This window comes from Barbus barbus (assembly GCF_936440315.1).
Source record: "Barbus barbus genome assembly, chromosome: 32".
NCBI lineage: Eukaryota > Metazoa > Chordata > Actinopteri > Cypriniformes > Cyprinidae > Barbus > Barbus barbus.
The window spans coordinates 4,466,874-4,483,326 of record NC_136760.1 but is presented as its reverse complement, the minus strand read 5'-3'; the positions used below and the strand labels follow the sequence as shown (position 1 = coordinate 4,483,326).

At 40.0% G+C, this 16,453-nt stretch overlaps 1 protein-coding gene across 1 annotated transcript in view; it reads right to left on the bottom strand.

Annotated features, from left to right (window-relative positions):
* LOC306852137 (integrin alpha-3-like) overlaps positions 1 to 16,453 on the bottom strand; it is a 49,462-nt gene that overhangs the window by 26,689 nt on the left and 6,320 nt on the right. The window contains exons 2-4 of the mRNA XM_079388797.1: positions 3,582 to 3,718; positions 1,436 to 1,512; positions 55 to 301 (exon numbers count right to left, since the gene is read on the bottom strand). Of these exons, the coding sequence (XP_079244923.1) occupies positions 55 to 301; positions 1,436 to 1,512; positions 3,582 to 3,718 (461 nt within the window). The remainder of the gene's footprint in view (positions 1 to 54; positions 302 to 1,435; positions 1,513 to 3,581; positions 3,719 to 16,453) is intronic.

Here is a 16,453-nt window from a genome sequence, read left to right as displayed (position 1 = left end):
TGACACTGAAGGATGATCTGACACACCAGATTTTGTTGGTTTTCCCGTACTCACCCTGCCACACAAAGCTGCCGGGCGTCCCAAAGTACACGTCATTCTCCGTCATGCCCCCTGAGATGCCCATGTTACACATGCCCTCCAGGTTCTGGTCATAGTTGAAGTCGCAGAGCTCGTAAGTGTCAGACTGCCAGTAATCAGACGGGTCGTAGGTCAGGTCGTTGCTCCGCACGTAACATTTGCCAACCATACGCTGCTGCTCTTCAGCACCCAGCAGTTTCTTTACATAGCGATGACCACATGCCTGCCAACATGAAATAAGAGATGAACATAAGGAATTCTGATTAACGTCTGTTTTAATTTTAATTTTTAAAATTATTATTTGAGTCCAAATTATAAGGCCTGTGCATTAAAAATTATAAGTTCAAAAGTTTGGAATAATTAAAGATTTTCAATGTTTTTAAAAGAAGTCTCTTATCCTCACCAAGGCTGCATTTATTTGATCATAAATACAGGAAAACAGCAGAAAAAAAGACCTGTGTTTACCCCAAACATTTGAATGGAGTGTATCACAGTTTCCACAAAATTATCAAGCAGTAAAACTGTTTTCAACATTCATAATTATCAAAACTGTTTCCTGAGCATCGAATCAGTATTTTAGAATTATTTATGAAGGATTATGTGAAGACTGGTGTGCTTAAAATTCACAAGAATAAATGTGACCCTGGACCACAAAACCAGTCATAAGGGTCAATTTGTGAAATTGAGATTTATACATGAATAAATAAGAATAAATAATAAGCTGAATAAATAATCTTTCCATTTATGTATGGTTTGTTAGTATAGGGAAATATGTGGCTGAGAGACAACTACTTGAAAATCTGGAATCTGAGGGTATGAAAAAAAAAAAATCTAAATATTGAGAAAATCGCTTATAAAATTGTCCAAATTAAGTTCTTATCAATGCACATTACTAATCAAAAATTAAGATTTGATATATTTATGGTAGGAAACTTACAAAATATCTTCATGGAATATGATCTTTACTTAATATCCTAATGATTCTTGGCATAAAAGAAAAATGGATAATTTTGACCCATACAATGTATTTTTGGCTATTGCTACAAATATACCCCAGCGACTTAAGACTGGTTTTGTGGTCCATTTTGACATTTTAAAATATATTCAAAAAGAAAACTGTTATTATAATATTTCACAATATTACAAGAAGTTTTACTGTACGTTTCATTAAAATAAATGCAGCCTTGGTGATCATAAGATACTTCTTTCAAAAACATAAAAGATCTAAATTATTATAACAGTGGCCTGAGTGCATCTGACTCTCTCACTGACCCTCTCATCATTTTAAATGATGCTCTAGCCTTTGCAAATAAACAGTTTATTATAAAAAAGGAACCAAAGATGCATCTGATCTCACCAGAACACGTCCTCCATTCCTCTGACTGGCCACGGTCACTCCCAGCCACATGCCCTCCACCATCTCTGTTGACTGCGCTGGAGGAGAAACACACTCCATCAGACAGCAGATACGTTATACCTCAATCTGTCCAAAAAGAGCATTTCTCTATATCTGAATCTGAATGATGAGGTAGCAGCATGCTCAATTGTTGGCTTGAGAGAGATTCTCGAACAGAAATAGTAACATACGCATGCTTTTAAAAAGAGTATTTGTAATGGAACTCATATACTTCAAAAGAACAATGAAACAATGAAATGAAAATGCATTGTGGTTTAAATTTATATTAAATACAAATGTTTTTTGGCCCACTTAAGTAGAATTAAATTGCATCTTTACATGTAATTTCATAATTACTTCTGCTGTCTTTCAGATATGGTTATGCTGAATGCATTGACAAACATTTATGGTAAAATAAAATATACTTTATTATAAAATATACTATAAAATACACTATAATACTATACTATAATATGTGACCCTGGCCCACAAAACCAGTCTTAAGTGTCAATTTTTCATCAAATTTGAAATGAGCTCATTTTGTGCATAAAATTTTACAATTTCTCAGTTTAAACATTTGTTATCCATGTTCTCTTGTGAATAAAATATTGGCTCATGTGATTTGAAAGTCTTTTAGTTTTCTTTTTATTCAAATTTAAAAAAACGTCCCAACATTTCCAGAATTCGGGTTGTACATTGTGGTTTATTAGTAAGCAGACCAAAATAAATGTTCTTTCAAATGTACTTTGAAGTAAAAAAGTGTTTTTAGACATACATTCATGAAATTGCATTATCTTTTTGTACACTTAATTGGCCCTTTATTTCATTAATATTATATTATCGGCAAATATCGTTTTTAAAAATATATATTTTTAAGAGTGCAATACTATTAAGCACACTTAAAGACTGTGACACTTGCATTGAAAATGTAAATAGCAGTCTATATTTCCCATGAATTCAAAAATGATCATATTCTGAGTGCTTTTGCTGAAACAAAATTTTGACTACTGCTAAAGTCGACACCACAATGCTAAAGTTTTGTTTGTGGATGCTAGAGTGTTGCTGTATGGTTTATAAGGTATTTAATGTTTTATTTTAGTATACTTATCCACCACACCAAGTACTACATAAAAAGCTAACAAGTACTAAGCTAAGAAATGTCCATACTTTTAAAGTCTTAGTAAAATGCTGTAAACCAGAACAGACATGCTCTGTGTCTGCTCAAAGTAACTTTTATGTTGCAGACTCAAACACTTCCTGTGCTGAACGTATCATGTTAATTCTGAAGCAAATACCTGTCTGCAATATGAGCCAGTCAAGCCGACCTGACAGAAGAGGGAGAAAGGCAGGCTAGAAATGTGAAGATGAAGGTCTTTTGAATAACACGGAGTGAGACAGCACTCAGACAGATGCATTTTATGGTTGCTGTGTTGAGGCTTGTTTTAACTTTCACTTAAGTCTAACACAGGAGCAGGTAATTTTGGGAAATAGATAGGACTGTCTGAGTGCTGATATGTGGATGTGAGACACATTAGCTCATCTGTGAACTCAATGCCCTAAATTTACCTTAGTCCTTCAATCTAAGGCAACACTTTCAATGACATTTAGCTTCTAAAGCATGCATACTTTTATTCAGCAAGGACACATTAAATTAAATACATTCATGATGTTACAAAATATTTCTAATTAAAATACTTGTTCTTTGTTCATCAAAGAATCCTTTAAAATGTATCATGGTTTCCAGCAAAATTGTTTCTAACATTGATAAAATCAGCATAGAATATATTCAAATAGAAAACATTGCAATAATATTTCACAATATTTGTTTGATTTCTTTGGTCTTGAACAGTAGTGTATTGTATAAATCACAATACCATCCAGAGGTCAAACAGGTATACAATGCAAAACTATTTCTTAATCAGTATTTTTGTCTTGCTTTCAAGAAAAAAAACACCATCTAAACATCCATTACACAATACATTTACTTGTGAATAAAAAATGTAACATGTAATAAGTCTTCATACATTTTCAGAGAATAAATTCGTTTTTATCAAGTTATTTTTCCTGCTTTAAGCATATATTTCTGATAAGTCATATGAATACCTACGTGGACTGATGAGGTCCATCCTCCTGCAGTCATGCTGGTCGATGGAGATGGGACAGTAATACACGGCTCCGGTTTCATTAATGTTAAATTTGCTGAGTTGGGGCTGGGCTTTTTCTTGGGGCGCTCCGACTAAGAGCCTACAGAAGAGCAGCAAACACTCAATACAAATCGATAAAATTACAATTTTTCTGAATACAATTAATCTATTTTCTAAATGTATATAATAGTGTGAACAATTCACCAGTGTATGTGTTTAATTTAAACAAAAACTGACCAGGAATCCTCAGTCATTTACTCGGTTTAAACCACAGCTCTACAAGCGTGTGTTCATCTGATTCCACTCAACATCCAATCAGCAACCGATGCATAGAACCACATTTGTTCTTTTTTCATTTCAAGAAAATATCTGTTACTACTTTCGTTTCAACATGACTTTTAACCAAAATATGAGCCTTAACTGTAAATGATATGAATGTAAAATTGGTCAGCTTGTCCTCACAATTGCTAATCAATTTTTTTTTCATTTCATTCGGTTGTAGAATAAACAAAATGTGGGTGATGAGAACCCAGAGTGCCAAATCTCAAGTGATTTTTGGATAGAGAGTAGTCTATACAAAAAACTGGTCTTAAAGGTCTTATATTGGAATAAACAAAAGTGGCAAGATGTTTAATTTAGTTCCTGATTTGGATCAAACAATTGATCAAATCCAGCACAAGTACCATGTATTAAAAATGAACGTAGAGAGTAAATTTGTAAGTGTATGGTCGTAGTATAGAAAAAGAATGAAGGAGAAGAGGACCAGAGAAAGAAAACAAGCCCAAACCTGAAAGGAAAGGTGCAGTTTGTCCTTTTATTTTCTCTCCTCTCCTCTTGCACGTTTTATTATACATGAGAATAAGTAAGAGGGTATGCCACCATGGCATTTGATCTAATAACTTACTAGAGCTGCACCCCTTTTTGGACACACACATGTATAGAAAAAAGCAAATTTATATGCAACTGAATGTAAGATTTATTAATGGCATTTAAGGCTCTGTCACATGACCCAGGGCTTCAGAGTCATGTGCTGCTTTGGCCTTTAGAGGCAGATGGCGTCACAGAAGGGAGACTTTTATGAGGTTGTTAGGTAGCAAGTAAGTGGAAGCATAAATACTAAACAGTGAAAACATGTACTTGAGCTAGAACAGAAAAAAAAGCTCATGAAACTTAATGAAAATTAGTCTAGCAACTGGGTCACCATTAAAAGTTTTTCAAAATTCAGTATTAAACTTCATAATCATAAATAAACAATTATATCATATAAAAAATAAAAACCTTTAAATGTTTGTATACAACTTTTGAGTGCTGATTGGTAGGCCTATATCTAAAATAAATAACAATTGAATTTAAAAGTATGGACTTTTGGACCTACTGATAAAAATGAATTTACAGTATATCAAATCAAATTGAGATCAGAGTCAAATCAAGAGCTTGTGAATCAGAATTGTCAAAACCTAGCTCTAAAAAAATAGTAAACAAATGGGAAGAAACAAAGAAAACTAATGTGCTACTCTACGTTTTACAACGATTAAATACTAAACCCATTCACAGCAAAAACGATAATTATAAAGATGATTTAAACGATAACTATATTAACGTTCACACCAATGCATGAAAGTGTTCTGTTTATTATAAGTGCTATTTATGTGTCTGTCTTGTTTGTGTTCTGTAAAGACTGAACACCACGATTGGCTGTCTGTATCATTCATCAGCTAAAAAAAAAAGTGTAAATTTTCCCTAAATTTTTTTCATATTAACCTTCTTCTTCAGTGCTTCTAATCACAACGTATTAGACCTTGGAGCTATGAAATTCAGCTTCTCTGAGAGCGTGAATGATGTCATGAAAGACGGGAGCTATTTCTGAGCCCAGGGGACACGCTCTATCACCAGATGTCAGTGCAGTGATCTTAGCAAGAATAGTTTGGACTTGCAAAGTTATTAAACTCGAGCCCATTCCTCACTGATAGCAGAGGACAAAGCTTTCCTTAGACTATCAGAGGTGCGATATCTACTGTCTGAGATTGTTCTTTGCTAAAACTTTTGTTAGAAGAGCAGTAGTAGTGTTGAGTGATCTTCTAGTGGACATCAGTGGAAGACATTCCATTCTGAGTATCACTCATATAGTGAATAAAGCCACTATAATGGACTGCGGGTCTTAAAGGAGTGCAGTTTACTCATGTTCAGACAAGACCCCCACAGTCAAATGGCATTACAGGAATTTTTCTCCGGTGAGAGTGCTGAACCAAACCTGCAATCAGTCATGACTAATATTTGTCAGTGGTTTTTGCAGGAATGACTCTCCTCCCCAAACTTAGAGTACCTGTCTCATACTAGCACCGATACCCTGCTGCTTAGTGTTTACACTGAGCAAACCACAGCGGAGTGGGAGAAACACTTACAGAAAAGAACTAAAATAACGGCAGAAATGCTGGCTACTACATTTGGCAACATTCCAAAAGTGTATAAAATAGTGGTGGTAAAGCAACAAAATGTTTATTCATTTTAACACAGTGCAGATTATCGATCAATAAAGACTTTTATCGCAGAACATGATTTGTAAATTAATATATTTTGATGCAAATATATATATATATATTTGCATCACATAACAGCTCCATATTTTTGCCTTTTGTGACGAAGTCAACTTGCTTGGTAGCACACCTGGTACACCACTAAACTCGGGTTCGAGTCCAGTGAAACACAAGTCACAATGGTTAGGTTTAGTGTAGTTTAGGTGGTAGGCTACTTTTTTAAATGCAGTAGAGCATTAACCTTTTATTGCCATCCAGATATACAACAATCAACATAATAAAACAATGCCATATTCAAATTTACCTGCTTCCAATACATCTGTAACATCCAATAAAAAGGCAACATCATATTGCAAAATATTGCAACATACAAAAACATGCTTTATTTTTCATATTAAGTTATTGGTATGCAGACAGTAAAATTGTAAATAGTTTTTGCTACATAACTATGAAAACCATCAAAAACTCACTGCGCCTATATCAAAAGGCCAAAAACTGATTATGGTTTGTAGTTCACAAAAATCCAAACACACTACTGTTGTAAGAAAATATACACCACTAATGTAAAATATTGGTAAGATTTTAAAGTGTGCATTTCAGTTACAAGTGACCTTTCTCCTGCCTGATTGCAGTGTTAAATCAAGGCGCCATATTGAACAATGTAAGTCACCTGATAAAAAAGTTACATAACAAAAAACATGGTAACGTGTGGTGCTGCTTCCATAAAACAAATGCAGCCTTCAAATGGAGCTAGTAGGTTCCTGGCTCGCTATGACACGTCACACATTCAATTCAGACACTACAGAGTAGCCAAAACAAAGAGACAATGAACGACCTGATAAGCTCCTGTTACATTATTCTTTACATAAAGGGATAGCTCACTCAAAAATTACATTTACCTTCAAATAGTCACAAACCTTTATGACTTAAGACTGTATGAACACAAAAGATAATATTTAGAAAAATGCTGGTGTCCAAACTAAATCGGACTACATTGGAAACCAATGGGACACTTGTGGTCCACAGAAGAATGTAAGTTCAACAGGTTTGGAATGACATGAGAGTGAGTAAATGTTGACAGAATCTTCATTTTTGGGTGAAATAAATTTTTTATATTATTTAATACTGAAAATTGTGTTGTGTGAGTTAAGTTAACAGAAAGAACTATAAGTATGCAATATTTCACTAACAGACAATATCACTAATAGAAAAGTACCAAAAAGATGTTTTTAACCATGGTATATACCGTCATGGCCAAAAATATCGGCATCAAAGAAGGCTGTGAAAATTAATCTGCATTGAAAGGTTAGATTTTTGTGAATTTTTTAAATAAAAGATCAAAAGGATTAACAATGCAGATTAATTTTCACAGACTTCTTTGATCATATTTGCGAAGGGTACCGATATTTTTGGCCATGACTGTATCTTTGAGGTACCTTGGACACACATCAGACCAAAACTGTATATGGTACTGCAGTAACAATAAAAAGCATAGCTCACAGCAGTAAGAGTCTGATCTCATCCTGTGAACGAGAGAGAGGCCTTGGCTCTCAGGATCACTCACTACCAGCTTTATCTGAGATTCCACAGACACTCCCAGAGCAGGAGACAATCACAGATATGGGCATCACAGCTATGTGTGTGTGTAAGTGTGTGAGAGAAAAGGGAACGATGAGATGACTGGTCCATACAGAAAAAAAGCACAAATTATGTATCTTTAATATCTCAGTTGTTTCTCTTGGACAGCAATGAGATTAAATGGACAACTAACACACGTTGAAAGAAAAGTGGATAATTTCTGCATCACTAGCAATACCAAACAAAACTGTGATAATAACGACTGTTTTCTCACAGGTTTCCTCAACACTTCCTGTATATCTGGTTCATCTACTGAAACACAGCTTAAAAGCCTCCTGTATTAACAAAAGCAGAGAATCTGGGTGTAACCAAAGGATAAAATCACTTATTATACACTTCATACCTGATGCTATTTTACATTTTGACCCTTCTTAGTCATCATGAATGTTTTAGCACACGTAATGTTGCCGCCACATTATGAATACAATAGTGCAGGTAATGTTTACATGGTTGCCAACGAATGGGATTCTGTATTTTAATCTTCACTACATTTCAGCTTTATTAAGATTTCCCCATGCAAGAAATATGAAAGAATAAACCTGCTGTCTTCATGATTCCTACTCTCTCTGACAACAAAGCACTTGAACATGTCATTCAAAACCTGTATTTTATTTTCTGGGGTTCAAAAAAAAACTGGACTATATTGACTTTTATTTTACAGACAAAATAAGATCAATTTTGCAGAATATTTTCTTTTGTGTTCCCCAGAACAAAGTATGTTGTACAGGTTTGGAACAACAGTAAATGATGACAGACTGATAATTTTGGGTGAACTATCCCTTTAAAGTAATCATGCAACATGTAACATCAATGGAAACTCCTGCAACTTTGGCCATCAACCACAGTAGTCTGTGGAAAAATTAAACAAAAACATGACCTCAGTTTGTCCCAGTAATGCTGTGAGGAATTAGGGCATGTCTGAGAACAGGCCTGTTTAGTGAACTGTGAGACTGGCATTAAGAACTGGCAAGACTGTGACAAGCTTCAGCTTCACGATATAGTGTGACTTTACAGACCCGATGTAAAAATGTTCGCTTTGTAGGACAATGTTAGGTTTTTTTGTTAGTAGCAACTAGGTATCAGTAGGTTGGAATATTGTCAAAAATACAGATTTTTCAATAAATATTGATACTCCATGTGCATGTGCTGTTTGGGAATGCAATATTGCAGTCCTGTGATAAAGTGACAACTTTTAGGTTCATGCTGATCCTAACTAAACTAATCAGAGCAGATACTCAGACATTGTTTGAGACTGAACATCCAAACAACCCGTATGGCTCAAAATCACCGATTCCACCATAGTTACGCTCACTTTAACCTGTGTAGAATGGAGGACAGACGATTGATCGAGATGAACCTGGGATCTTTACGCCTGTATGGAGATATGATTGAACTGATATCAGGTCATTCACACAACGCATGTCAGTGAGAAAATTAAAGCCGCCTATATATAGTATAATATAAAATAGTCTAATACAATTTTTTTTTGGTTATATGCAATATTTTTATGACATCCAAAATTTCACATTAATGTGGCTTGATTTATTTTGTTTAACGTTCAATTTTTTTAATGTATTTGCATTATTTTATATTTTTGTATATTTGCTTTTACATTTCACACATTGAATTTTTTTAAATTAAATATTATATTATATATAATATAAAATATATGAAATAATATATTTCATATTATTTATATTATAATATTTAAGATATTATTTAACAGCCCTGATTGAAGACAAATTTACTGGCACAAAAAGAATCAGACAAGACTAAAAAGCACCGTCACGCCAGGGCTTCTTCTCCACTCCTCTCTGATGTCGATTCTTTTCTATAAATAGATTGTTCAATGGATTAGATTATTGGTGATTGGATTATTCAGTGAAGTTCCCTGCTGACTAGATAATCATTTCAGTGCAAATATCGTAAACAGGGTAATACAGCCACTCAGATGGCATATTGAATATGACAACTCAAGCCGGGAACAAGCTCTTTAATCTATTTAGATTTTGGTAAATGGCATAATTACTACTCTGAGCAGGAGAATCACAACCTGATTATGAAGCATCTATCAACATTACTGTCATTCAACTGTTCATAAATTCAGAAAAAGTTCAATAGTACCACTCAGCAAAAGTGCAGGTTTCCCCTAGGCAGAGAAATATAACTGGTGTGAAAATGTCACATATTTACATCATTTCCATAACATTTTCATAACAGAAGATTACATTTTTTTCCCACAAAATCGAATGAATACAATACTTATGATACAATGAATCAACAAATGCAAAATGATGAGTTTATAAAACATTATATATAAAAAAAAGTAACCGCATAATTTATTCATGCTGCAATGCATGCTGGTAACTCACAAACCCTTAATATTTCAGACAACAGTTTGACTAGTTGGGACAATTTTTGGGCAAATTCTTTTGGTTTAACATGGGTTGTTATTTTAGAGTTTTAAATAATTCACATTTCTTAGTATTTGCAATCCAAAAAGTCCTGTAACTTGGAAAATATGTATGCTGAAGTAGCTAGATTCCATAATGAAAGCTTTTAATGAAAAGATAATCACTGGATTTTCCAAAGTTTTCCATATTTAAGCATTAGTTCTTTGAACGATACCTGATATTTATATGACAAACAAATAACTTTATACATGGAGGCCTCATTTATACATGTTACCAATGCAAGTTAACTGAAATGCAAGAACTGATTTCAGGATAAATAACTGCTGGGACAATATTGCAGACAATTATGCTTAATAGAAAAGCAAAATGCTATTAAAATGCAATTAGCAATATGCAGCCCTAATAAAAGTCATTAGTCAGGTTATTATTGCTATTTCCTACTTCATAAAAATATAAATAAATAAACACAAGCATTCATAAAAATTGTCAGTGTTAGGTCAATTCTTGGCCGGAATATTCAATGTGGACCAGACTCTATGCCAACAAGTCAGAAGTCTGGCTGTGCGAGACCGTGACCTGACCACAATGACCTGAGCAAAACACATTTCATGGTGACCTGAACATGTTCAGCTGCAGTTCTCTAATCCGTACAGATCAAACGCTCATGCTGAAGGGCCCAGAAAAGCACATCCAGCACCTCTCGCTTCCTCTGTAGGAGACTAAAATAGCTGCTGACCTGAAACTTGTTTAGCTAATTCGTGTCGGATGTATCATTGCTCATTTGGGAGTGCTCAGATGAATATGCTGAATTAAGCCAACTAAAGACCTCAGCCCACACTTAAAACCCTATTTTTTCTTCTGCCATGCTGGTGAGCACTCAACACAAGTAACGTCTCGGTTACGTATTTAACCCTCGTTCCCTGAAGGAGGAAACGGAGACGTCACGTCGGATGACCGACGAAATTGGGATCTCGCCAGAGAGACCAATCCACTTCGAGTGTAACTAAACGAGCCAATGGACATTGGCATGCGATCATTGCATCCAGCTGCCGCTGATCACAGCGTGAGCATAAGAGGCAGCAGGTGCACCGCATTAATTCATGGCAGCTCAGCGGAGGTACAGCGACTGTGGCGACGGGACGTGACGTCTCCGTTCCCTCCTTCAGGGAACGAGGGTTACATACATAACCGAGACGTTCCCTTTCAGTCGGTTACTCCGAGTCACGTCGGATGACCTGACGAAATTGGGATCCCGACAGGGTCTCTCATATGGGCACTAGCCTCACACCAGATTTCAAGAATTCATTGGCTGAAAGGCCTGGCGCCGACGCTCTGCCACGTCCGGACGCCAGAGTGCTGGAGGACTCGACAGGGTTTGCCTGGTTAAGGAACTCTCTGGAGAATTAGGCGTAAGGACGCCGCAAGCCGACTCTGAGCCGGGCCTCTCAGTGCCACTACCCGTTTGAGGTGAGAACACAGGAGGAAACCGGTTCGACACGTAGGCTATAAAACCTAGCGAATGTGTTGGGAGTCGCCCAACCCACAGCTCTACAGATGTCTGCTAGTGAGGCACCACGAGCCAGCGCCCAGGACGATGCGACACCCCTAGTGGAGTGAGCACGCAACCTGAGTGGGCAGGGCACACCTTGTGCTTCATAGGCCAAGGTGACGGCATCCACTATCCAGTGGGCCATCCTCTGCTTGGAAACAGCCTTCCCCTTCTGCTGTCCTCCGTAACAGACAAAGAGCTGTTCTGAGGTCCTGAAGCTCTGAGTTCTATCCACGTACTGTCACAGTGCGCGTACAGGACAGAGCAAGGCTAGGGCTAGGTCTGCCTCCTCCAGGGGCAGCGCTTGCAAGTTCACTACCTGGTGAGTGGTAGGAACCTTAGGCACATAGCCGGGCCGGGGCCTCAGTGTTGCACTGGAGTCAGCCGGCCCAAACTCGAGGCACAATTCGTCGACTGAAAATGCCTGCAGGTCCCCTACCCTCTCGATCGAGGCCAATGCAGTCAGGAGTAGGGTTTTCATAGAGAGAAACTTCAACTCGACTGACTGCAAAGGCTCAAAGGGGGCAGTTTGTATGGCTCTTAGCACCAATGCCAAATCCCAAGAGGGTAGGGAGGGAGGCCTAGGAGGATTTAACCTCCTGGCCCCCCTAAGAAACCTGACAACCAGATCGTGCTTCCCCACCGACTTCCCCTCTACGGGGTCGTGGTGAGCGGAAATGGCAGCAACATAAACCTTAAGGGTGAAGGGGAACAGCCTACGCTCCAACCCTTGTTGCAGAAAGGAAAGCACGGCTCTGATCGAACATCTCCGGGGGTCCTCATGGTGAGAGGAACACCATTCGACGAACAGGTTCCACTTCAGAGCATAGGCCCGTCTTGTGGACGGTGCACATGCTGAAGCGATAGTGAGTGCTACCTCCTGGGGTAGGTCACCTAGAACCTCCGTGTCCCATCCAGGGACCATACGTGGGGTTTCCACAAGTCCGGACGCGGGTGCCAGAGGGTGCCCTGTCTCTGAGAAAGCAGATCCTTCCTCAGAGGAATCGGCCAGGGAGGGGCTGTCGCGAGGAGCATGAGTTCCGGGAACCAGGTCCTGTTGGGCCAATATGGAGCCACTAACAAGACCTGCTCTCCTCTGCGTCCTCCCTGATCTTGCACAGTGTCTGTGCTAGTAGGCTCACTGGGGGGAACGCATATTTGCGCAGACCCTGGGGCAAGCTGTGCGCCAGTGCATCTGTGCCGAGCGTTGCCTCGGTTAGGAAGTAGAACCACTGGCAGTGGGTGGTTTCCGGAGATGCAAACAGGTCTACCTGAGCAACTCTGAACCGACTCCAAATCAGCTGGACCACCTGGGGATGGAGTCTCCACTCCCCTGAAAGTGCTGCTCGAGACAGCTCGTCGGCTGCCCGATTGAACACTCCCGGGATGTGGATGGCACGAAGGGACCTCAGATGCTTCTGACTCCAGAGGAGGAGGTGGCGGGCGAGTTGCGACATGCGACGGGAGCGTAAACCGCCTTGCCGGTTGATATACGCAACGGTCGCAGTGTTGTCCGTATGGACCAGAACATCCTTGCCCTGAAGGCGCCCTCTGAGGCGACTCAAGGCAAGGCGTACTGCCAGCAGCTCGAGGCAATTGATATGTCAACGCAGTTGGGGACCCGTCCAAACCCCTGACACTGCGTGCCCGTTGTACATGGCTCCCCAGCCGGTGGCCGAGGCATCTGTGAATACCACAGCATGCCTGGATACCTGCTCCAGGGGCACTCCTGCCCGAAGGAATGAGGGATCTGACCACGAGCTGAAGGTTTTGCGGCAGGCCGGTGTAATCTGAACCCGGAGAGTACCGCATTTCCACGCCCACCTCGGGATTCGGCCATGGAGCCAGTGCTGAAGCGGTCTCATATGGAGCAGACCGAGCGGAACTATAGCCGCAGCTGCAGCCATATGCCCCAGAAGCCTCTGAAAGTGTTTCAGTGGGACCGGCGTCCTGCCTGATAAAGTCTTGAGGCAGTTTAGCACCGACTGAGCACGTTCCTGGGTGAGGCGTGCTGTCTGGTTGACCGAATCCAACTCCATGCCGACAAAAGAGATCCTCTGCGTTGGCACGAGTTTGCTCTTTTCCCAGTTGACCCGAAGGCCCAACTGGCTGAGGTGCCTGAGCACCAGGTCTCTGTGTGCGCACAACTGCTCTCGAGACTGTGCAAGTATGAGCCAGTCGTCGAGATAGTTGAGGATGCGCACACCCCGTTCTCTCAGGGGAACAAGGGCCGCCTCTGCGACTTGAAGACGTGAAGACGCGAGGCGAAAGGGACAGCCCGAACGGCAGGACCTTGTACTGATATGCCCGACCCTCGAACGCGAACCGCAGGAATGGCCTGTGCCGCGGGAGAATCGAGACATGAAAGTACGCGTCCTTCAGCTCGATTGCTGCAAACCAATCTAGGGGACGGACGCACCCGAAAATGCGTTTCTGCGTCAACATCTTGAATGGAATCTTGTGAAGTGCACGGTTCAAAACTCGCAGATTCAAGATCGGTCGTAACCCACCGCTTTTCTTGGGCACAATGAAGTAAGGGCTGTGAAACCCCGACCTCATATTGGCTGGAGGGACCGGCTCTATCGCGTCCTTCGCCAGCAGGACTGTGATTTCCGCACACGCAAGACAGGGGCATCGACGGCCTTGACTGAAGTGAACCGTATGCCCCTGAACTTGGGGGGACGCCGGGCGGACTGAATCACATAGCCGAGTCTGATGGTCCGCAGGAGCCACCGAGACGGACTGGGGAGCGCTAGCCAGGCTCCGAGAGACAGCGTGACCAGCGGGGCCACCGACGTACCCGCGGAGGGGCAGCGAGGTTTGGCCTGGTGGACCTGCAATAACGCCATGGCGTGGAGGGCAGAAGCCGCCTCCCCACAGGCTCTATAAGCACTGCCAGTTAGACCTGACGAATACTTACAGGCCCGTGAGGGGAGACGCGGGTCACCCCGCAGGGTGGTAGCGGCTGTTGGACATAGTTGCATGGCCACAGACCGCTCCACCGAGGGGATGCCCGCGTACCCCAAAGCGGCCCCACCATCGAGGGTGGTGAGGGAGGAGGAGCCACAAGATTTGTTTCGGGGCAGTAAAAGGTGCCTTCCACAATCTTGTAAGCTCCTCATACGGTGCACCTGCTGCCTCTTATGCTCACGCTGTGATCAGCGGCAGCTGGATGCAATGATCGCATGCCAATGTTCATTGGCTCGTTTAGTTACACTCGAAGTGGATTGGTCTCTCTGGCGAGATCCCAATTTCGTCGGTCATCCGACGTGACTCGGAGTGACCGACTGAAAGGGAACTGCAGATTGCAAGGTTGCCTTTGTGTTGATTTGCACATTTGCGACAGTGCTTGAGGAGACTTCCTGTAGCAGACCAGCCATCGTGTGAAACCATCAAAGATGCCACGCTTGAGTCTTATAGTGCATTCTTGACTTCACTGTGACCGCTGACCTTAGATATGCAAGGTGGATCAAAAAACAGCTAGATTTTCATGATGGAAATTTCTTGAAGGAAACAGCAGTGTTTACAAGGCAGCAAAGAATATACAAAAGTTTACAAGTCCAATCATAAATAAAATGACTGAGAAGAAAAAATAATCATGGTTCATTAGCATTTTATTTTTAAGCTCAGCCATTACAGGATAGTGGCATATGTCAATGTGTGATTTGCAAAACTTATCCTAAAAATGTACAAAAACCAAAGATACTGTAATTCTTTATTCAAAGATACTGTAATTCTTTCTTTTCTTTTCTTTTATCTTAAATTCAATTTTATTCACCATCATTTCATCTGCATTCTCCTGTACGTGTTGAAAAGTGTGCCTTTTGTATAACGTTTGCTGAGAGCACTAAGTAATGATGAGCGAGGAACCAGACGTATCCAGCTCCCTGGGTGACTATTTTCACTTATGCGTGAGACACCTTCACTGCTTCTCATCTGATATAATCTGCTCAGGATGAGATATTGAAGCCAGTTCCCTGTGTGGACTTCATGGTGTTCCCAACAGGGGTCTTTTGATGGCCAGATATTTTACAGCTCAGTTTAAGATTATCTGCAAAACAGACTTCAGCCCCAAATGTTATGAGCCACTTAATGCTGTTAGGACAATTACAAAACCAGCAACATCCTATCACAATCCTGAGCACCCTAGCAACAATATAGGAGCATGCTGACAAATTCTTAATGGACAAGCACAACTCCTGTATCAGAAAATTCATAATTCCTCATATGGCAACAGATTCGTGTCTGGTGATTTTTGTTATTTTGTAACACAAAATAATGTATCATCTCTTAGAGAACTGACATCATTCTGAATAAGATTAATTAAAAAAACAGCTGTTCACACCAAGAATGAAAAGTATAACAGTAACTATATTTACATCCACACCAACATACTATAACGCTATGCCTATTCTGAGCTCACTGCTAGTTGTTCTAAGTGTGTACACTGTTAAAAATCAAAATTTGAGAAAACTTAAAAGTTTAAGGCAACCAGCTTCAGCCGATTTTTTTGAGTTCTCAACTTATTTTTGTAGATTTTTTTTTTGTTGTGGTATAAACTAAAAACAAGTTGAAAAAATTCAAATCTGCTGAAGCTGGTTGACTTAAACTTTTAAGTTTTCTCAACTTTAGATTTTTTACAGTGTAGATTTTGATTGGCTGTCGAAATTTTTGCTGTTCATAAGGTGGAAAAAAATCAC